Source organism: Saccopteryx bilineata, chromosome 3 (genome assembly GCF_036850765.1).
Source record: "Saccopteryx bilineata isolate mSacBil1 chromosome 3, mSacBil1_pri_phased_curated, whole genome shotgun sequence".
NCBI classification, from domain to species: Eukaryota; Metazoa; Chordata; class Mammalia; order Chiroptera; family Emballonuridae; genus Saccopteryx; species Saccopteryx bilineata.
The window spans coordinates 64,801,599-64,823,873 of record NC_089492.1 but is presented as its reverse complement, the minus strand read 5'-3'; the positions used below and the strand labels follow the sequence as shown (position 1 = coordinate 64,823,873).

General features: G+C 39.9%; 1 protein-coding gene across 4 annotated transcripts in view; it reads right to left on the bottom strand.

The window, feature by feature from the left end:
- Positions 1-22,275, bottom strand: part of SGK3 (serum/glucocorticoid regulated kinase family member 3) — a 124,608-nt gene that overhangs the window by 31,902 nt on the left and 70,431 nt on the right. For all 4 annotated transcript variants that reach the window (XM_066266253.1, XM_066266256.1, XM_066266255.1 and 1 more), the window contains exons 2-6: positions 17,911-18,124; positions 13,301-13,384; positions 10,040-10,112; positions 5,793-5,868; positions 764-851 (exon numbers count right to left, since the gene is read on the bottom strand). In XM_066266253.1, coding sequence (XP_066122350.1) covers positions 764-851; positions 5,793-5,868; positions 10,040-10,112; positions 13,301-13,384; positions 17,911-17,988 — 399 coding nt within the window. In that variant the 5' untranslated portion in view covers positions 17,989-18,124. The remainder of the gene's footprint in view (positions 1-763; positions 852-5,792; positions 5,869-10,039; positions 10,113-13,300; positions 13,385-17,910; positions 18,125-22,275) is intronic.

The following is a 22,275-nucleotide window of genomic DNA, read 5'->3' as shown; positions in this document are numbered from 1 at the left end:
CACAATTTATTTTTAAAGATAAAATAACCTATTCAAGTATAGTGATGGTGATGAAGACATACAGTTATCAAAAAAACCCATAAGATGTAAAGTGAAGAAAATAGAATACCAAACTGTATACACTATATACAGTGTTAAAAATTACTAAGTACTGATGTTTTGCCTGACCAGTGGCACAGTGGATGGAGCGTCGGACTGGGATGCTGAGGATCCAGGTTTGAAACCCTAAGGTCGCCGGCTTGAGAGAGGACTCATCTGGTTTGAGCAAGGCTCACCAGCTTGAGCCCAAGGTTGCTGGCTTGAGCAAGGGGTCACTCGGTCTGCTGTAGCCCCCAGTCAAAGAACATATGAGAAAGCAATCAATGAGAAACTAAGGAGCTGCAACAAAGAATTGATGCTTCTCATCTCTCCCCCTTCCAGTCTGTCTGTCCCTATCTGTCTCTCTCTGTCTCTGTCACAAAAAAAAATTTAAAAAATTACTAGGTCTGGTTGGTGATAATATGGGTAATACTTCCCCTTCTTACTATTTTCAAAACTTTTTAAATTAACATGTATTACTTTTTATTTTAAAAAGTACTCATTTACAAATTTTGTAATAGTGATCAGTAAGAGGTATACACATTTGTTTTTATGTATTCTACAGAATAGGAAATTTACAATGGATAAAATAACTTCGTTTTAACTAAATGTCCTAATGTTGTCAATAATTTCATCTTTGTGGAATGGTATTTTTTCTGTTAAAAAATACAATCCCTCTTACTACCTTCTGAGTACTTCTTTCATCCTCATCTTCGGATGGATCTGACTGATGTTTTGGACTGTCCATTTGAAGGAATGCTCTGACATCCGGACTAAAAATAAAAGTTAACTTTATTATGATTTTGAAAGTTATTTCTATAGCTTTTTTCCCTTTTAAGATAAAAATAATTAATAAATAGCATTTACAGTAATAAAGCCAAACAAAATCCATTAATAGTCATATTATTATAAAAAAATAAGCAAATTAAATTTAAAAATAGAGAATCCAACATGGGCAAAGGCATAAAGAGGCAGTTCATGGAAGAGAAAACCCAAATGACAAGAAAATTTATCAAGATACCTAACTTCAATATTAATCCAAGAAATGCAAATTAAAATAATAGGAGATACCACATTATATTCATTAAATGGCAAAAATTAGGAAGGCAGATAATATTGAAAGTTGGTAGGGACACAGCAAAAGAGACACCCTCATGTACTACTGGTGAGTATCTAACATGAGGCAACTTTTCTGAAAAGCAGTCTGGCACTACTTGGTGAAACTGTCCCATTTCCCTGGACACTGTATGCATTTCCCTGGTCCCAAAAATTCCAGTTCTAGGAATAAACCACAGAAAGAGTTATGTACAGGTTCAGTGAAAGACACGATACTAGGATACTCATTGCAAAATTCCTTACAGCAGTGAATCAGACACAAAGCAGCCATCCAGCACTGGAAAGATGAGTAAGCAAGCAGTAGCTGCCTACAGCAGGCAGAAACAAGGAATACAGTGTAGTATCATTTATGTATATATATTAAATACTCATGGACACAAAACAGTCATATAAGAAACAGATTAAAGCAGGTATCAATAGTGGGAATAAAGAATTGGGAGTGAAAATCAAAGACAAAGAGAAAAAATGGACTAAAATAAAAGAGGGGTCTTGTGTGGACTAACGAGTATCCTGAGCAGTAATTAACTCTCTGCATCAGAGGTACCTCCTACCAAACTTCTTTCTTCTTGAGATATAATTGATATTCATATGTATTTGTGAAAGATCACTGAAATAAGTCTAGTGAATATCCACCACCATACATAGCTGTAATTTTTTTTCTTGTGATGAGAACCTTTAAGATCTACTCTGTTAGGAAGTCTCAAATACCATACAATACAGTATTGTGAATTATAGTAATCATGCTGTACATGATATCCTCATAACTTACTTATTTTATAACTGGAAGTTTGTACCTTTTTATACCCTAACCAGGGGTCCCCAAACTTTTTACACAGGGGGCCAGTTTACTGTCCCTAAGACCACTGGAGGGCTGGACTATAAAAAAAACTATGGACAAATCCCTATGCACACATCTTATTTTAAAGTTAAAAAAAAAACGGGAACAAATACAATATTTAAAATAAAGAACAAGTAAATTTAAATCAACAAACTGACCAGTATTTCAATGGGAACTATGGCCTGCTTTTGGCTAATGAGATGGTCAATGTCCGGTTCCATATTTGTCACTGCTAGCTGTAATAAGAGATATGACGCGCTTCCAGAGCCATGACGCATGCGTCCCGCGTCACCGGAAGTAGTACTGTACGTGAGCGACCCTGTGCTTTGCGGCACCACCACATACAGTACTCCAGGAGCACAGGATGCATCACTGACCACTAATGAAAGAGGTGCCCCTTCCGGAAGTGCGGCGGGGGCCGGATAAATGGCCTCAGGGGGCTGCATGCGGCCCAAGGGCCGTAGTTTGGGGACCCCTGCCCTACACCATATACCTTAATCCCCAGCTCCTGCTTCTGGCACCACCAATCTATTCTCTGCAACTATGAGTTTTTGTTTTTAGGATTCCATGTGTAAGTAAATTCATACAGTGTTTATCTTTCTCTGACTTACTTAACTTAGCATAATGCCCTCAAGGTCCATCCATGTCACAAAAGGCAAGATTTCGCAAATTGTTCATAATATTAAAAATAAATAATATACATGCATTGTCAAGAAATTCAGAAAGATGAAAAATAATTTTAAAAGGGGGGCCTCATGGGAATATAAAATGATGCAGCCACTGTGAAAAACCATTTGGCGGTTTCTTGAGAGGTTAAATATAAGTTACCATATGATCTAGCCATCCATCCTAGAAGAACATATGCCCACACAAAAATTCATATACAAATGTTCATAGCAGTATTATTCATAAGAGCTAAAAATTAGAATCAAACTAAATGTCCATCAAATGATGAATAAACAAAATGTGGTATATATATACAATGGAACATTATTTGTCCATGAAAAGGAACAGAGTACTGATACATGTTATAACATGGATAAAACTCAAAAATATTATGCGCCCTGGCCGGTTGGCTCAGCAGTAGAGCGTTGGCCTGGCGTGCGGGGGACCCGGGTTCAATTCCCGGCCAGGGCACATAGGAGAAGCGCCCATTTGCTTCTCCACCCCCCCTTCCTCTCTGTCTCTCTCTTCCCCGCCCGCAGCCAAGGCTCCATTGGAGCAAAGATGGCCCGGGCACTGAGGATGGCTCCTTGGCCTCTGCCCCAGGTGCTAGAGTGGCTCTGGTCGCAGCAGAGCGACACCCCGGAGGGGCAGAGCATCGCCCCCTGGTGGGCAGAGTGTCGCCCCTGGTGGGCGTGCTGGGTGGATCCCGGTCGGGCGCATGCGGGAGTCTGTCTGACTGTCTCTCCCCGTTTCCAGCTTCAGAAAAATACAAAAAAAAAAAATATTATGCTAAATGAACAAAGGAAGATAAAAAGGTCACATTGTATGATTCCATTTACACGAACTATAGTCACCAGCAATATGCCAATTCAAAGTAATCTCAAGTGCACACAGTAAAAATTAAAGGTTAAAAGGATAGATCTAAACTGAAGATAAGATAGAATTTATCCTAAGGAAAAAGCACAATGCTTAAAACATTACTATACAAAGAGCCAAATAATAAAAGGCTTTTTTGCTGAGGGGTACACCAGATGTAGGACCCCTGAATTCAAGGTTCCTCCCCAATACTGTGCCTTTCTGCCACCTGCTGGAGGCCCTGGCTGGTGGTTCAGTAGAGCACCAGCCCAGCCTATGGATGTCCTGGGTTCAATTCCCGATCAGGGAACACAGAAGTGACCATCTCTTTCTCTCCCCTTCTCTCTCCCACTTCTGTCCCTTTCTTCCTCCCACAGCCAGTGGCTCGACTGGTTAAAGCATGGCACCAGGCACTGAGAATGGCTTGGTTGGTCCAAGTGCATCAGCCTTAGGTGCTAAAAATAGCTCAGTACTTAGAATAACAGCCCCAGACGGGGGTTGCCAGGTGCACACCAGTCAGGAGGCATGCAAGAGTCTGCCTATCTCCCTTCCTCTCACCTAAAAAAAAAAGAAAGAAAAGAAAAAGAAAAAGCAGCTGCTCCTCAGTGCACTGGCTAATCCCAGGGCTACTTCAACTACTGAACCTGCCCTGTCCCTGTCCCTGTCCCTTATAGGTATCGGGGGAAATCCAAAGCACTGGACAGAAGACCTTGGTTATAGGAGGTTCAGTTCTATTATTTTACCAAGTAAATTACATTAAGTGAGTCAAAAAAGGAAGTCAGAAGACCATGCTCAGAAGGCAAAAGCCTACCATAAATTCTAACTATATAAATGGTAATGTAAAGTCTTATATAAAAAAAATCATTGTTTTAAGAACAGTTGCTAAAAATATAGTGCTCCAATGCTGTGATTCTAAAAAGACTGTTAAAGTGTGTCGTGTTTGCATCAGTATCCATAATGCAACCCTTATTTACACCTATGTAGATAGGAGAGCTGTGAAAAAGCTCCCAGGTATTTTACTTTATCCTCTATTTCTTAGAATATAATACTTTATATGTCCAAAACATATACACTGCTCACAAAAATTAGGGGATCAGGGAACGTGCAGATACTCCAGTACTTTCAGCCTTCCGTAGAATGCATTTTCAGTAATGAAATAAAAGTTGGTTTTGCATCTCATTTGCAAAATCAAACAACTCTTGATGTGTCGTTTGCTTTTCTGCTGTTGTTTAAGAAAAATCAAATGCTTTTTTTATTGCTTCATATTATTTGAAATATCCCCTAATTTTTGTGAGCAGTATATGTAAATTATAAATCACAATACATATAATGAATACCCATGAACCAATTACCAAACTCAAAAATGAAAATGCATCTCAAACCATGTTCCTGGGTATTTCTGATCAGCAGCTGCTGGTCTACAGGAGTTTAAACTCATTAGCATGAGATATACACAGACTGGGAAAATGCCTTCATGTAAGTGGCTGCCCTGGAGTGCTGTGTTGAGAAGAACTGAAGGTCTTGTTACTTGATAGAAAACAAGAAGGCTGGCACGTGTGCCTGACCCTTGCAGCTCCTTCAAAGGCCTTATCTCCTTTCTGAAAATCTACTTTGTGTTCCAGGCATACTCAAGTATCCTGAACATTTCAGGCTCTTTGTAGACTCTTACACAATACTGATCCATTTGCCTAGAACACTGTTTTTTTTTGCTTGAATGATTGTACTTTCTTTAAGTCCCAGGAAGCCTTCCTTGACCTCCCCAAGAAATGCTGGCCATAGTTCTAAGTGCTTGTTGATATGCCTGTCTCTCCCACTAGATAGGAAACTTGTGGCTCTGGAACGCAGGAGCGACACTCATCACTTTTTAGGTTCCCAATGCACACAATTCTTTATGTCATAAATGCTGTGTGAAAGCCTGAATAAATATGACATTGAACAATTAGCAACGTGCTTTAACTACGATGCAATTCCTTTCAAGTTTAATCTACAAAACCAATATAAGTACAAAAGGAAAAAAGAAAATAACTAGGACCTTGAGTTGATGGTTAAAAAGGAGTTAAAAATACCAGGGGAAAATGCTTGAGGAAGATTTTACAAACACACACACACACACTCTCTCTCTCTCTATCTCTCTGCACAATAACATTCCACAGAACATATAAAGTCTGTATCAGTTACTTATTCAATATTCTTAGGTTTGGTTTCAATGACTCTTCAGAACACAATGAATAGTACTTACTGGTTGTAAAGCTCTGGATGCCTAACTAAGTTCTGAATGAATTCATTCAATCCTGCTCTTCTTTGTTTGATAAAATCTGTTAAGGGAGACATAAGCTATTAGAATTATTTACGTCAGACTATATAATTATCAATAGTTATATAAGAATAGATAAGAGTGAATTCTGATTAAGAAGCTATTTCTTAATTCTTGTTTCTTGATGTACAATAAAAAACAAATATATATTTATTTCTAAGTATAAAATATTTTAAAATCCACAAATACAATGATTATGAAACTAAAATAAAGCAGGTAACATACCTCCCAAAAGAAAAGTCTCCGAAAGAATTCCTATTTTAGTTCTAAACAGACTCACTGTAAAAACTGAAAAGGCATTTGCTTTGTCCAACTTCTCCTCACTATCAGGTAAGGGATAAAAATGAACGCTAGGACACTAGTGACCAACATGATCATGCTAATTAAAAACAAAACAAGAATTACTGGAAATCTTTGCTGCTGGGAAATGATTAATTGGTTACCTAAGTATCACCAAAACTCTGCTGCTAAAAAAACCTCAGAAAAATACTCTGGAACACTTTCCTAACAAATAATTGTCCATCAACTTCAAAGTGTTTTGATTGCTTATAATTGAGGTTCATGCAACAGCACTTTAGCAATAAAGCTTAAGTACAAAGGTTTCTTGGAATTAGAAAACTTTATTCAAATATCCTCTCTTCCACTTATTAGCAACTAACCTTGAATCCTTCTAAGACTTAAATCCTTACTTGTGAAATGGAAATAAAAACATTTATACCTCATAATGTTGTTATAGGATTAAATATGACTGCATATAAGTTTATAATAGAATGCATGGTGGGAAGGGCACAATCTTTAGCTATTACTATTTTTGTTTTGTCAACAATCCATCATCTTAAACCTTAATTCTTAAAAAATACAGATGGTTCTTGTTTTACAATGGTTTGACTTAAAATTTTTCAACTTTACAATGGTGTGAAAGTGCTAAGAATTAGGTAGAAACCATACTTTGAATTTTGATCTTTTCCCAGGCTAACCACATGCAAGTATATTTATTCTCTGTGGCAACAAAATGATTTTGCCCAAGAGCAGGCTAATGTAAATGGTCTGAGCACGTTTAAAGTCTAGGCTAGGCTAAACAATGATGTTCGGTAAATTAGGTGTAGTCAATGGATTTTCGACTTATGATAGTTTCAACTTAGGATGGGTTTATCAGGATGTAATGTACGTTGAAGAGCACCAGTACACACTAAAAGTTGAAGAAATAGGAGAGTTGAGAGAATATCTGAAAATAGTGAATGTCTCCATAAAAACCTGTAGACAACATTTAACTTCACAGTGAGTTTTGGTTTAGGAAAATAATTACTACTCAACAAAAGTTTCAATGTATAGTGTTTGTCACCCAAATTATGGGTTGTTCCCAGTCACGCAGGTTTATTTCTGTTTCTTAAATGTAAGGTATAAATATAAAAAACAACAACTATAAATTAGATCTGGTCTTTTAGATCCAGATGCACTTGGTGACTTTTTCTTGTTCGACTATGAATTTCTTGGGGAATATCTTGAAGAATTTCTTGAAGAATATCTGTTAAACTCTTCCGGGGGCATTCTTTATGTCACTGGGCAATAAAGCATATGTGAAGTTTACATTAAAAATTATTCTTGAAAGACAGTTCTCAGGAAATGGACTCAGTAAGTAACACAGGCAGGAGAATTAAAATGAATGACTGTATTTGACATAAAGAAAATCTACTTATAATATGGAAGCAGCTTTAAATTGCCCTGTGGATATTTACTGACTGCATTTAGACGGTGGGAGATAGGCTGTGAAGAGTGACTGCTTTCTTCTGGGAACGACAGCCACTCCGCACTTGGTGCTGCTACACTCGACACTTCATTACTGACTTGAAACAGCTTTGAAAATCCCATAAAAGATGAGAAAAAAAGAAGCCAGTAATAAAAAAGGAAGAACAGCAGTAGTCAGAATTTAGGGGCAATTCAGAGTTTAATTTTTAGATCAACATTAAGCATGCAAATACGTATCAGAAAAAAGTCCAGGTCAGACTAAAATGCATACCAGCCCCGTTATAGGATAAGTTCCAGGCATTTATAAAGGCTGACATTTTATCTTTAAGAATTATAATTGGAGCCAGACCAGGTGGTGCTGCAGTGGATAGAGTATTGACCTGGGATACTGAGGACCCAGGTTGAAAACTCCAAGGTTGCTGGATTGCGCGCAGGCTCACCAGCTTGAGTGAGGGATCCTGGCTTGAGTGTGGGACCACAGACATGACCTCATGGTCACTGGCTAGAGCCCAAAGGTTGCTTGCTTGAGCCCAAAGGTCACTGGCTTGAGCAAGGGGTCAATGGCTCAGCTGGAGTGTCCTTCCCCCCTCATCAAGGCACGTATGAGAAAGCAATCAATGAACAACTAAAGTAGCACAACTACGAATTGATGCTTCTCATCTCTCTCCCTTCCTATCTGTCTCCCCACTAAAAAAATAAATAAAAATAAATTATAGTTGGAAAAATATATAGTTGAAGATAGTTTTTAAAATCTCTCCAATTAAAAATTTATGTGAATGTAATGTGTCTGTTGTTATTCAAAAGAGGTTTTCATTAGAGATTCAAAAGATGCAAGCTTTAGTCTTCAGAATAAGTATTAAACGGACCTATAAAGATTTCATCATTTTGATGCTTCATGAAAAATCATCCAAAAAAAGACACTCTCCAGCACTGTGGGTCAGGGAGAAAGAAAAATCAAACTTTGACTGAAGGAGACCTTAGGTTTTTCCCAAACACTGCTACTGGTAGCCAGAGTAACCTTATTATATTCATAATCAGAGAATATTTAGAGCCTGCAGGGGCCAGAGAAATCCTTTCAGATTAGGATACAGGGTAATAAGAGCTTTGTAATTTTCCAAACAAGTAATTAAAATAAAATTGTACATAAAAATTTGTGAATTTTGTTTTTAAAGGTAGCATGCATTAATCAGACAAAAGAGTAAGGGGATAGGAGAAACAACAAACCTGGCTGAGTCTAATTTTCCACACATTAGCTGTGTGGCTTGAGAGAGTGACCTGGCCTTGCTAGCACTCTCGTTTCCTGTGGATGACGTAGTTACAAACAGAAATAAAAATTCTACATGTAACAGGGAAAGTGAAAATCCTTGCCAAATCTGAGGTCCATACAGTGTAAAAGAATAAAAAGCCTCCAGTTACAGGAGGTTACAGGGACCATGTACAGCCTCAAGGGGAAAACTAAGTTTTAACTAAAGCAAGAATGTGGAAGAAATATAAAAAAGACGATGGAAAAGGAGAAGGCTGTTCATCATGGGCTAGAATTCCACACAGCACAGTGAAAAGGTTTGGGAGGGAAAGAAATGGGAAAAAAGCACAGTTGAGATAAGCAACCTGAGAGCTATTTGGTAGAGAGGGATTTGACCAAGAAAGCAGACATGGAAGGCATATATATAGATTTAATGGGTTACAGGTCACAAGCAAATTAGTTGAGGAAGTAAGAGAGGAGGAAGGGCACTGTCACTTGTCAGGCTTCACCTTCTGCAGAGATAGATGACTTTCCTGATAGGATTTCTGGTAGATAAGAAGACATTTGTCTCTCTATAAGTAGCCACTTGTGACCTGGATTGACTTCTCAGATACTAGTGAAAAGCTCCAGGCTTGAGGCTTCAGACATATAGATTCCAGATTCCTGAGATTCTTGGTGGCATTATGTTCCCCAAGCATGACAAGTAGGACATCTTCTTGGTACCCCATTCAGAGGCTTGCAGGGAGCTATGCACGGAGTATACTTTTAATAAATGTTTCTCAGAGTAACTTCAATGGTTAGACTGAGAATGTCTTTCATGGTTAGAAAAGTACCCCCAAATAATCCTTAATCATCAAGAAATTTATCTGAAGCTAGACTGCTTAAATTCAACTTCCAAATCTGACATTTACTAGTTGCACCCGTCCCTGTGTTTCAGTTTCCTTATCTATAAGAGTGATGATGATAAAACCCAAACCCAAGGGTCGTGTGTGGACTGAATGAATTATAACATGTAACATGTTTAAAACAATGCCTGGTACACTAAGCATGTTCCTAAGGTATTATTTTCACAGGGCATGGGGTCAGTCAGTTTTGTAAATTCTTCTATTATTAAACAGTGCAATTAACTACATCTTCAAACTTCAACCACCACTTATGTCTGGTCTACGAAGTTATTGCTTACCAGGATCAAAATTATCACCAAATATCCGCTTGGCAGGAATCTTCAGAGCTATAGCAGGAAATTGTTTTTTTAACTAGAATTAAAAACAACATTATATGAACTTAATTTTACAAGTCTTCTAGTCACACATGCACCAAAATAAAACACAATCTGATTTGCAAGAAAATCCATTGTATGAAATACTTTAAAATATATCATGATCATATGTACAATATTAAATTAATGCCAATAAAATACTATAGACTGTCTAACCATCCTATTTTGTGCCAATAAAACACTTAGCAGCTTTGTAACCTGGATAAGTTACTTAACATCTCTATGCCTCAGCTTTTTTGCCTGTAAAATAGGAATAATTTTAGCACTTATCTTACGGACTGCCGTGAGGTTTGAAGGAAATCATTTATGTTAAGTGCTGAATTCATGTTATATACATTTTGAATACACATTACTCACCATTTATTACCTCAGGGGAAGATGTGATCTTTGTGTTCTATCACATGAATAGACTGACAACTGTTTTCTAAGAAAGCTGACAAATTTTGCTTTCAACATTCTCTACTTCAGCTGTTCCCCCTATTGCTATTCTAATACATTTATCAGATTTCCTTATCCTCAGAAAAGGAACAGCTTGGCCCTGAAGAACTAAAATTTGGGGCAGTAAAGTCATAAATATGGATTAATGCTTATTTTTATTATAAGCTTCAGGTAAGAGCACTTCCTTCCTCTCCCTTACACGGAAACTATGTATCTAACTATCAAAAGACAGGAAATAGAAAGAATAGAAAACTGTATTAATCATTCTACACCATGGACATGCTATCAGCAAAACCCAGACTGAAAAGTCCATAGACAAATGACACTGCTTTTTCAACAAAAATCTGTAAGGGAAAGATAAGAGAGGTAGAAGGGAAAACTTAGAAATTAAAAGACACTTAATAGACTTAATCAACCAGTCATATAAATACAGACCAATTTTTTTTTACATTATCATTAGTTTAGTTTTAGATGTAATAATGATATCATGTGTATATGTTTTTAACAATCTTTACCTTTATTAGAAATGATACTAAAATAAGTACAGATGAAATGATACAATAAACAAAATATGGTTCAAAATTACAGTGGGCTGGATAGGGCCAGAAATGAACCAAGAATGGCCAGGTAGCCCTGGCTAGATAGCTCAGTTGGTTAGAACATTGCCCCTATATACCAAGGTTATAGGTTCAATCCCTGGTGAGGGCACACACAAGAATCAACCAATGAATGCATAAGTAAGTGGAACAACAAATCTATGTCTCTCTCTCTTTCAAATCAATCTTTTGTGTGTGTGCGTGTGACAGAGATATATATAGAGACAGAGAGAGGGACAGATAGGGACAGACAGGCCGGAAGGGAGAGAGATGAGAAGCATCAATTCTTTGTTGAGGCTCCTTAGTCTCCTTAGTTGTTCATTGATTGCTTTCTCATATGTGCCTTGACCGGGGGGCTACAGCAGAGCAAGTGACCCTTTGCTCAAGCTAGGGACCTTAGGTTCAAGCCAGAGACCTTGGGCTTCAAGCCTGCGACCTTTGGCCTCAAGTCAGCGACCATGGGGTCATGTCCATGATCCCATGCTCAAGCTAGTGAGCCCTCACTCAAGCCGGATGAGCCCGCACTCAAGCCAGCGTCCTTGGGGTTTCCAACTTGGGTCCTCTGCATTCCAGTCCAACGCTCTATCCATTGCGCCACTGCCTGATACCAGCTATTTAAATTGAGGCTAAATACCAGCTATTTAAATTGAAACCATCAAAGGATGCTAAGCTTTTCACTCATGCAGATGTCCACACTGCTCAGTTTCTAGATGACATCCACTACACTACTACGTCATAAAGTTCTATAAAAGAAAACATGTTCAGAAGGCAAATCTGGTCTATATAATCTTGTAAACAAAGTACATGAAGAACTCTCAAATTTTCAGTTATTAGTAGTAGTTCATTAACACAATGTGATCTCATCTAAGAATTTCATATAAACACTGTGTGAATGAGTATGTGTGTTATGTTAACATGATGTTATTTTTACTTGAGTATAACCCAGGTGATAGGTACAGATCTGTACAATCATCAAAAAATCCTTATCATGTACATAATGGTATCTAAGAATTTCAAATTGAACTAGCAATTCAACTCTCACCCTGCCTCCAATATAAACCTTTTTTTTAAAAAAAAAAATATCACTGAAAAATTACAGAAGATATCTCATGTATAACTCTTACTAGCTATTATTTTGTTTTAAATGTATGACTTCACTTATAACCAAAAGAGACCAGCAATACTAAATATTAAGCAATATTTAAAACTATAAACAGCCAGTTTCAGCTGCATAGGCATTGAAGAAAAACTAAGTAACAGAAAACACAATAAAGCTGATAGTATGATAATTTAACTAAAAAAAATTGATGATTAACAATTATTAGAGAGGTAGATATAAAGGATTTATTTCTAACATACTATTTAATTTAAATAAAAAAAATTTTTTCTAGCAAGAGAGAGAGAGACAGATAGGAAGGAAGAAAGATGAACAGCATCAACTTTAGTTGTTCATTGACTGCTTTCTTACATGTGCCTTGACCAGGGGGCTCCAATTGAGCCAGTGACCCCTTGCTCAAGACAGCGACCTTGGGCTTCAAGAAAGCAACTTTTGGGCTCAAGACAGCGACCATGGGGTCATGTCCATGATCCCATGCTCAAACCAGTGAGCCCACACTCAAGCTGGCGCCCTCAGGGTTTCCAACCTGGGTCCTCAGCATTCCAGGGTGACACTCTATCCACTGCACCACCATCTGGTCGGGCTAATTTAAATAAAACTTGATTTTTAAAAATATATATATTTTAAGTTCTGGCCAGATGGCTCGGTTGGTTGGAACATCATCCTGATGTGCAAAGGTTACCAGTTTGACCCCCATTCAGGGCACATGCAAGAACAGATCAATATTTCTGTTGAAAATCAATAAATAAAATTTAAAAATATAGTTATTGGATTAAATATATATATGTATGTTGTACATCTAATTTTCATATCTTCAGTATTTTATTTGGAACTTCTCATTGGTCCCTTCACCCTTTCTTGGACAATTGCAAAGCTAAAATGCTTTTGAAGAATCTCTTACCCGTTTCTGCTTATATATGAGTATTATTTAACCACTCAAATAAAATTGCTCTAATTTTTTAGTTTTCTCGGGTGTTTTATTTTAAGTAAAACATCATGTAAATTATTACTTACAGTATTGTAAAGCTTATCAAATTCTGCATATCTCCTGAAGACAAACCACTCACTTCTGCCCACTGAGACCAGAACTTTATAAACCTATGAAACCAAAAATATAATAACACAACAATAAAATGATTGTAAAAAACCCAGTAGCTACTTAAAAATGTGAATAAGCTATTTTCATACTTGTGAAGCTTTGTTAGACATTAATGTTTATAAATAATTCTCTAGGATACACAAGTATACCAACTGAAACACTTATTTTATCTTGTTGAGAGGTGATATTTTATTTTTTCTGAGAATATAGTGAACACCCATGTACTCATTACTTAGATGAATTCTAACATTTTGCCATTCTTGTTTCAGATTTTTCCCCCAAGAATAAAACATTATAGATTCAATTGATGACATTCTCTTCTGTTCTCCCCCAGCAGTGCCATTATCCTGAAATTATATTTTCAAGTCAGTTATTAGTTCTCTTTCTTCCAGTTTATCCTTTACACAATATTTTCAAACTAAAAATTTATCCTCAGATTTCCTACTACCTTACTTATGTTTAATATTTCATATACACATAATTGCATATAACCATTGTCAACAACCTTATGAAGTAAGCAGAACAAATATTACATGCTCTACCCCCCCAAACTATACATGAGGAAATGGTGGCCCCCAAAAAGTAACTTGCCCAAGTACCTGGACTTGTGAGACTAAGATCTAAATTTTCTAACCCTCTGCGCAACAGAACCAGTATCAAGTATTTTTCTTCCATTAATTTTTGAGAGAGATGAAGGGGGTAGGGGAGTGAGTGTAGAAGGGGTGAAGGGAGCAAGAAGGAGTGGGGGGAGAAGGGGAATGGGCAGAGGGAGGGAGAGTGAGAGAGAGAAGCATCAACTTGTTCCACTTAGTTGTGCACCCATTGATTAGGGCTGAGCTGGCGACCCCGGGATTGAAACAGCAAACTAAGTGCTAGGGGCCAGGGGTCTTAACAATTGTAATATAGAATCAACTTTCACAATTCATCCCACAGATACTCTCAGATTATAATTTAACATACCAATGTAAAAACTGTTTGGGACCCCAAAAATGTTACATCATTTCTAAAGAAAAAAAATAACAAGAATCCAAGTTTATGAGAAAAGGCTCACTGAGGTATGGCTTGGGTTATCAATCTCATCATTTCACAGTGTAAGACCAGGGGAAAGAGATATGAGTGCTTTGGGGTTTATAATACAGTTGTCCACAATTTGTTAGATAAATTAAAGTAAACCAGGTTAATTTTGGAAAGTGGGAATACAAACATATATAAACTATCCTTTCCCATGAAAGTTTGGTAAGCTACACTCACAAGTTCATAGTCACATAATACTGTGAAGAGGACCTCCATGATACTGTATGTGATTATATTGTATGAATTCTGTAGTATCATGTAAGATATGACCACAATAACAGGTTGACAGTAAGAGGAGTTAAGGGTTCACCTGAAAGTTGAAGCAAAGTCACTAGTATCAGACACTTGGGGAAGTGATGAGTCACTTTGACAGAAAAGATCACCCTACATGAGCTATATGTGGTGATATGGCTCTTCTGGTCCTAACCTAGAAGGTATCAAGTTGTCTTAGAGGAAGCTATTGGATGTAAGACATCAGTTATTTGTAAGATGATACTGCCCACATAGAGAGTGTGCAGAAGTAGAGGGTCAAGAACCTGGTAAAGGTTTCAGTGAAGGTGAGCCTTGCTTCTAAAACTAGATTACAGGCTAATCTCCTATGCCTCTCAGGATCGGATAGGCCTAGAGCAGGACTACCACAAAAGAACTGGAAATTAGGACTGGAAATCCAAGCTTCTTGGATTACTTGCGCTAATTCCTGGTATGGTAAGGTGGCTTCCCATTGTTAACCAAGTACATTCAAGACTAGAACCCAAATCTAGGTCTAGGCTGAAGTAGCCCTGCTGCAGATATATTTATAGGAACTAAGATAAAGCTTTGTGAATTATTAATTAGCAGTAGGATTTATTAAGAAGAGCTTCCTGAGTTCTAATAAAAAACAAATAGGCAGCCCTGGCCGGTTGGCTCGGCGGTAGAGCGTCGGCCTAGCGTGCGGAGGACCCGGGTTCGATTCCCAGCCAGGGCACACAGGAGAAGCGCCCATTTGCTTCTCCACCCCTCCGCTGCACCTTCCTCTCTGTCTCTCTCTTCCCCTCCCGCAGCCAAGGCTCCATTGGAGCAAAGATGGCCCGGGCGCTGGGGATGGCTCTGTGGCCTCTGCCTCAGGCGCTAGAGTGGCTCTGGTCGCAACATGGCAACGCCCAGGATGGGCAGAGCATCGCCCCCTGGTGGGCGTGCTGGGTGGATCCTGGTCAGGCGCATGTGGGAGTCTGTCTGACTGTCTCTCCCTGTTTCCAGCTTCAGAAAAAAAAAAAAAATAGGCAAACACAAAAATTTTGCAAATTTAAAAAAATAATTTTATTTGCAAAAAAAAATCGCAAGATTTCATAGAAAGCAGTATAATATTTATTACAATTTGAAGTTATCTTACTGAATATTTAAAATATTTCCTTATTGTCTGTCTTGCCCCACTGGAATGTAAGTTTCTTGAGAGTTAGGGCTGTGTCATTCCTACCACTTACTGTATCTCCAGTGCCTAGAAAGAGGCTGGCATAACAAAGAAACTCAGTGACAATTTGTTGAGTGGAAAAATGAAAGTATAATTTAGACTTGTCCTAGGATGCAATGCAATTCTCTGTTAGAAGCTTCATAGTATAGAGTTATATGAAAGATGTATGAGAACTACCTCTACCATGAAAAACAGAAGGATACCCTTAGATCCTAGATATTTGCTATGTATAAACTTCTCTCAAACCTGGCAGGAGGTTATGCCCTTGAAGGAGAGAATGGCCCAAAGGTAAAAAAAAAAAAAAAAATAAGGATGGGGAAGGAAGGAAACTTTTACACACCTCACTATTTTACCCTAGGTACACTGACTTCTTGTTTACCATTAGTGATGTTTCTAAAATTTGTTTATGCAAATGTAGAAAAAAATGCACAATGCTTGTTAAGATATTATGGCAACACAAAGACTGAGGGGAAGCAAATGTCCAGACACAGAGTACAAGCTCTGGACTTTGGTGCAGGCTGTGGGGGTATTAAGGAAGGGAGAGTAGAGGCTAGAAGGGCTGTTTCCAGCTCCTTCTTCTGGGACTTTGGGAGAACACCACCACTGGGGGGTCCTAGCCCCACTTAGTTAAGAAGGCAGAGTGGAGTGGTCAGAGTTTAATTCCTCAGCTTTCCTCAGCTCCTACATGAAATGGACTCTGAGTTGAAAGTCACTTGTCATGGGGTTCAAATGGCAGGGGCCAGGTGAGCCCCTGGTTAGAGGCTGAGGTACATCACTTGGTTCAGGAGCAGACAAAGGGTTGTCAGAGCCTCAGCGGGCTCAACAGTCTTAGAGCACCAAGAGGAAGCAAATAATCACCACCAGCCCCCAGCCAGCCCAACCAAAGAATAGATAACAAGTCAGTTTATCAATTGTAGATGCCAGCCGTGGATGCCAGTAAAATGCCCACGGCTGGGTCAGGTCAAGCATAGGTGAATGTTTGCCAAACCAGTCACTCCATACCTGGAATGGCAGAGATCTTAGAAGGACGACAAGAATGCAAGAGCCCTCACCAGGCTACCGCTACTGTGAGGTCCATCACTGACTCCACACTGTGAAAGGGGACACTGCTCCTCCCGTAAACCATGACGTCAGATGGGAGGAGTGTGTGTGCAGTATGAGTAAGAGCAGAATGGAGACAACCTGAGCATTTTTATTACCTAAAAGAACTGCTTAAATCTTAGCTCAAACTGATTGTTTATCTTAAACAGAACTGGGTTAAATAAATTTCTTCACACCACTCAGTGGGTGGGAGTTTATAGGGAAGACTAGATCAGTTATAGACACATAAATGACATTTTTTTAGGGGTATGGGGCAGGAAATCTCTGTATATAATGACAGAACTAATGGAACTAAACATAATATTATATGCTTCATTACAGTAAATAGAAAAGTGATTATTCTCCAATAATAGCCATTGATACACTGATTCAGCAAATATTCATTGCGTTTAGTCTCTATAAAGCCCTACAATAGATTCTATGGTGATAAAAAGTGAAAAAAAGAGATAACATATTAAGAAAAGAGAGATTACATATTTTAAAAACTGAGGTAGAAAATAATAAATGTCATAAGAAAAATACTACAGAAATTTCAAGATAGTGGTTCTTAACATGGGATCAATGACTTCTGAGTCCATTAGCCCCTGATAGTATACATAAAATTATGTGCATGTGTCAAAGATCCTTATGTATGTACATTTTCTGGTGAGAGGGTCTAGCAGATAGTATCATAAGCTTCTTCAAGGGGATAGGTAAACAGACAAAAATCTGCACTGTGAAAGAAACTGTATCCCACTGCAGTCCTCAGGAAAGAAAGTGGAGAATATAGCATTTGAAAGACACGTAAAATCTGGGTATGTGCAGACAGAGAGGGGACATCCTAGGTTAAGGAAGAACAGAAGCAGAAATGGCAATATTCTCTATCTTCCTTTCTTCCCCATGCACTTTACGATGCATACTTACAGTAAACCTCTTCTTTTTCTCTCTGTGTTCATCAGAGCTGGGGATGCTTACACTTGGGCAGCTTTCCTTGTAGTCCATGGTATAATTCCTTTGGGTTTATGGTCTCAAACGGCCACAAAAAACAAGTCTGAAGAAACAGACAGCAGTACAAACACAAGTAGCTAATCCAAAACATAAAACCTCTTGAGGTAATGTTCAAATTCCATCATGCAACCTTGACCAACAGAAAAAAAAAGAAAAGAAAAACACTGATTAGCAAAACAAGTTTAAAATACCACAATTTGTCATTCCTTGTTCACAGGACCAACTGTATGCTTATTCTGGCAGGAATTCACTTTTGATCATAAGTCTCGGCTCAGGGTGGAGATGTAGCTTCTGTTATGTCCCTTTCATTAACTAAACCACAATCAAACATTAGCGCCCCACCCACCTGCCCTACTCTAAGAAATTTTGTGAGCTTCTTCACCATAGTTCATGTGGGCTAAGGGCTACCTCTCACCTAAAAGGGCTCTAGTTTGATGGATTCAGAGCAATATTTTTTCAAAGTATGGTTTTCAGACTTTTTGTATCAGGACGAACAAATGGAGCTTGCTTCAGATTGGGATCCTATATAGTAGTTAACTATATATTTACCTCCCTTCCTCAAATGAGGTAACTGAGACACAGATAGGTTAAATAACCTGCCCATCCTGTGGGCAGGCTGTGGCTCCAGAGACTCAACTCTCTTAACCACTGTGCTATGCTGCATTTTAACAACTGTATATCATTCTGCTGCACCGGACCTCTGGTCAGAGATGTTACAGTAGATCTCAATATAGAAAAAATACAATTTATATTAACATTATCATTCCACCCATGGACAAAGGGCTCGAGATGTCACCTTTGCTAAACACAGCAGCCCATACTCTCCACTGACACCGAAAAATGCCTTTTAAAGGGTTTGTCTGCCAGTCTCTCGGTGATAAATTTCAGGAAGTCACTCTGACAGATCAGATCATTGTAAATAAATTCAAGTAATGATTTCAAATATCTATCATCCGGCATTGAATATTCAGGTATAACAAATTTTAAATGATTGTAAAGATACTTCCTTTAAGATAATTCCAAACCCACTTTTAAGAGACTGGATAGACAGTGATGGAGGGAGACTTGACTTGAGGTTGTAAACAAACAATACAATATACAGACGTTGTACAATACTATAGAGTTGTGCACCTGAAACCTGTGTAATTTTATTAATCAATATAATCCCAGCCCTGGCCGGTTGGCTCAGCGGTAGAGCGTCGGCCTAGCGTGCGGAGGACCCGGGTTCGATTCCCGGCCAGGGCACATAGGAGAAGCGCCCATTTGCTTCTCCACCCCTCCGCCGCGCTTTCCTCTCTGTCTCTCTCTTCCCCTCCCGCAGCCAAGGCTCCATTGGAGCAAAGATGGCCCGGGCGCTGGGCATGGCTCTGTGGCCTCTGCCTCAGGCGCTAGAGTGGCTCTGGTCGCAATATGGCGACGTCCAGGATGGGCAGAGCATCGCCCCCTGGGGGGCAGAGCACCGCCCCTGGTGGGCGTGCCGGGTGGGTCCCGGTCGGGCGCATGCGGGAGTCTGTATATATATATATATATATATATGTATGTATGTATATAATCCCAATAAATTTGATGTACAATTCTTTTAAAAATCAACTTGGGCCTGACCAGGCGGTGGCAGAGCAGATAGAGCACTGGACTGGGATGCAGAGGACCCAGGTTCGAAACCCCGAGGTCGCCAGCTCAAGTGTGGGGCCACTGGCTTGAGAGTGGGATCACAGACATGACCCCATGGTCACTGGCTTGAGCTCAAAGGTTGCTGGCTTGAGCAAGGGGTCACTCGCTCTGCTGGAGCACCCTGGTCAAGGCACATGTGAGAACACAATCAATGAATAACTAAGGAGCCACAATGAAGAACTGATGCTTATCTCTCTCCCTTCCTGTCTGTCTGTCTGTTCCTATCTGTCCCTCTCTCTGTCACCAAAAAACCCCCAAACAAACAACAAAAAACTTTGTTGTATTTGCTGCTGGAAATGCAGCCAGGAAGGATTTATGTGTAGTTGAATCAGTTGTTAGAAAACATGGAAATGTGACTGGCCCTCTCCTAAACTAGGTGTGTATAACTGGTCCAAGTTAGAGCACCCTATAACCCATAAAGGCAGCCTCTTCGACTCCCCCTGCATTAGACCAGGGCAGCTACCTGACCAGAGCCCTACCTTATAGTCACAACACTCCACAGCTAAAGAATCAGAGCTGGCGGAACCCACAGCTCTTCTAAGGCATGTTAGTCTCGTCCAGGAGCCCCAAGACCCACACTGACCCAACCTTCTCCATCTGTAGCAGAAATGATGAGAAGTGAGGGGGTGAAGGGTAGGGTGCTAAACTAAACTGTCCCTTGAGAATGTGGGACCCAGGAGGTGGCAGGTCCTGCTGGTACAGAATTATATACAAGTTTGAATGTCTGTTTGTGCCTTACTATGTATAATCCACAGGAGCACAACTGCAGGAAAACATCACTCAGGGCTCCCTTGGGAAGGGACAAGAGGATATGGCATTAAGTGGCATTAGGAATAGAGAAGGAAAGAGCTGGGGGGGCAGGATGAGGTGTTTCTTACAAGGGGTCAGGGAACATCTAAGCATGCATGCAGTTAAGTGTAGAGGCGTAGCCCTCAAATCTGGACCAAAGAGCTCTAGTTACAAAGTGTGCTAGCCAACCTCCATTTGCCCTTCCTGATCCAGTACCACTGCTTCTCCACCCTGCCTCATGCCAGAAGGCTAACCCAATGGACCTCACTCTGAGGCAGCTGCTCCATCCACCCTTCCTCTCTGGCATCTGGTTCAGTGCAACCAATGCAAGACACTAGCAGGTGATGGAAGGGCAGGAAGAGCAAGATGACCTCTTTCTAACCGGAAGTGGTTTTTCCATCTAAAGCCACAGTTCCTACCAGGTGGCCCCTCTTCCATAGCCACAGTGGAATGCCTGGGACCAAACACTGTGAGTAGAAGTGGTGCTTCCCCATGCCCTGCTAGTTCTTACCCCTGCTCATAACATCTTAGTAAACAGTCCCTTTGTTAGATTTCCTCTGATTAATTTTGAGTGTCATGTGACTGATACGGTAATTGGGACCAAGAATGACCCCAGGAAACAGACCCTTAAAAATAGGATGCATGAGGCCCTGGCCGGTTGGCTCAGTGGTAGAGTATCAGCCTGGCGTGCAGGAGTCCCGGGTTCGATTCCCAGCCAGGGCACACAAGAGAAGCGCCCATCTGCTTCTCCACCCTCCCCCTCTCCGTCCTCTCTGTCTCTCTCTTCCCCTCCCGCAGCCAAGGCTCCACTGGAGCAAAGTTTGCCCGGGCGCTGAGGATGGCTCTGTGTCCTCTGCCTCAGGCACTAGAATGGCTCTGATTGTGGCAGAGCAACGCCCCAAGATGGGCAGAGCATCGCCCCCTGGTGGGCATGCCGGGTGGATCCCGGTCGGGTGCATGCGGGAGTCTGTCTGACTGCCTCCCTGTTTCCAGCTTCGGAAAAATACAAAAAAAAAAAAAAAATAGGATGCATGTTTGATGACTGCCCTGATCACTTTCCTGTGGAGGGAGCATATGGGGAGCTAGTCACCTGGCACACAGATAAGATCATTCAAAGTTCCTCCCATGATGTCACAGGATGGAGCACAGGCAGTGGGCAAGGTGATGGAAGGCCAAGGAGATGATGAAAATGCTGATTTCAAAGACTGTGACCGGACCTGGATTGCTCCTGGTTGTCTTTGAGAATACGCACCAAGATGACAAATTAGCAGTTGTGAATTCCCAAGTAGATGAGCGGAAAATCTATGGCTGTTAGATTTTTTCTCTTATGACTGCTAAACTGATGGGACTAAGGATCCATTTACCATTTACCAGAGCCTAATGGTAAGGGTTCCAGAGCCAATTAAATATGCAATCCTAAAAAGACTTTTTTTTTTTTTAATAAATTTTTATTAATGTTAATGGGATGACATTAATATTTCAGGGTACATATATTCAAAGAAAACATGTCTAGGTTATCTTGTCATTAAATTATGTTGCATACCCCTCACCCAGAGTCAGATTGTCCTCCGTCACCCTCTGTCTAGTTTTCTCTGTGCCCCTCCCCCTCCCCCTAACTCTCTCCCTCCCTCCCTCCTGCGTCCTCCCTCCCCCCACCCCTGGTAACCACCACTCTCTTGTCCATGTCTCTTAGTCTCGTTTTTATATTCCACCAATGTATGGAATCATGTAGTTCTTGTTTTTTTCTGATTTACTTATTTCACTCCGTATGATGTTATCAAGATCCCACCATTTTGCTGTAAATGATCTGATGTCATCATT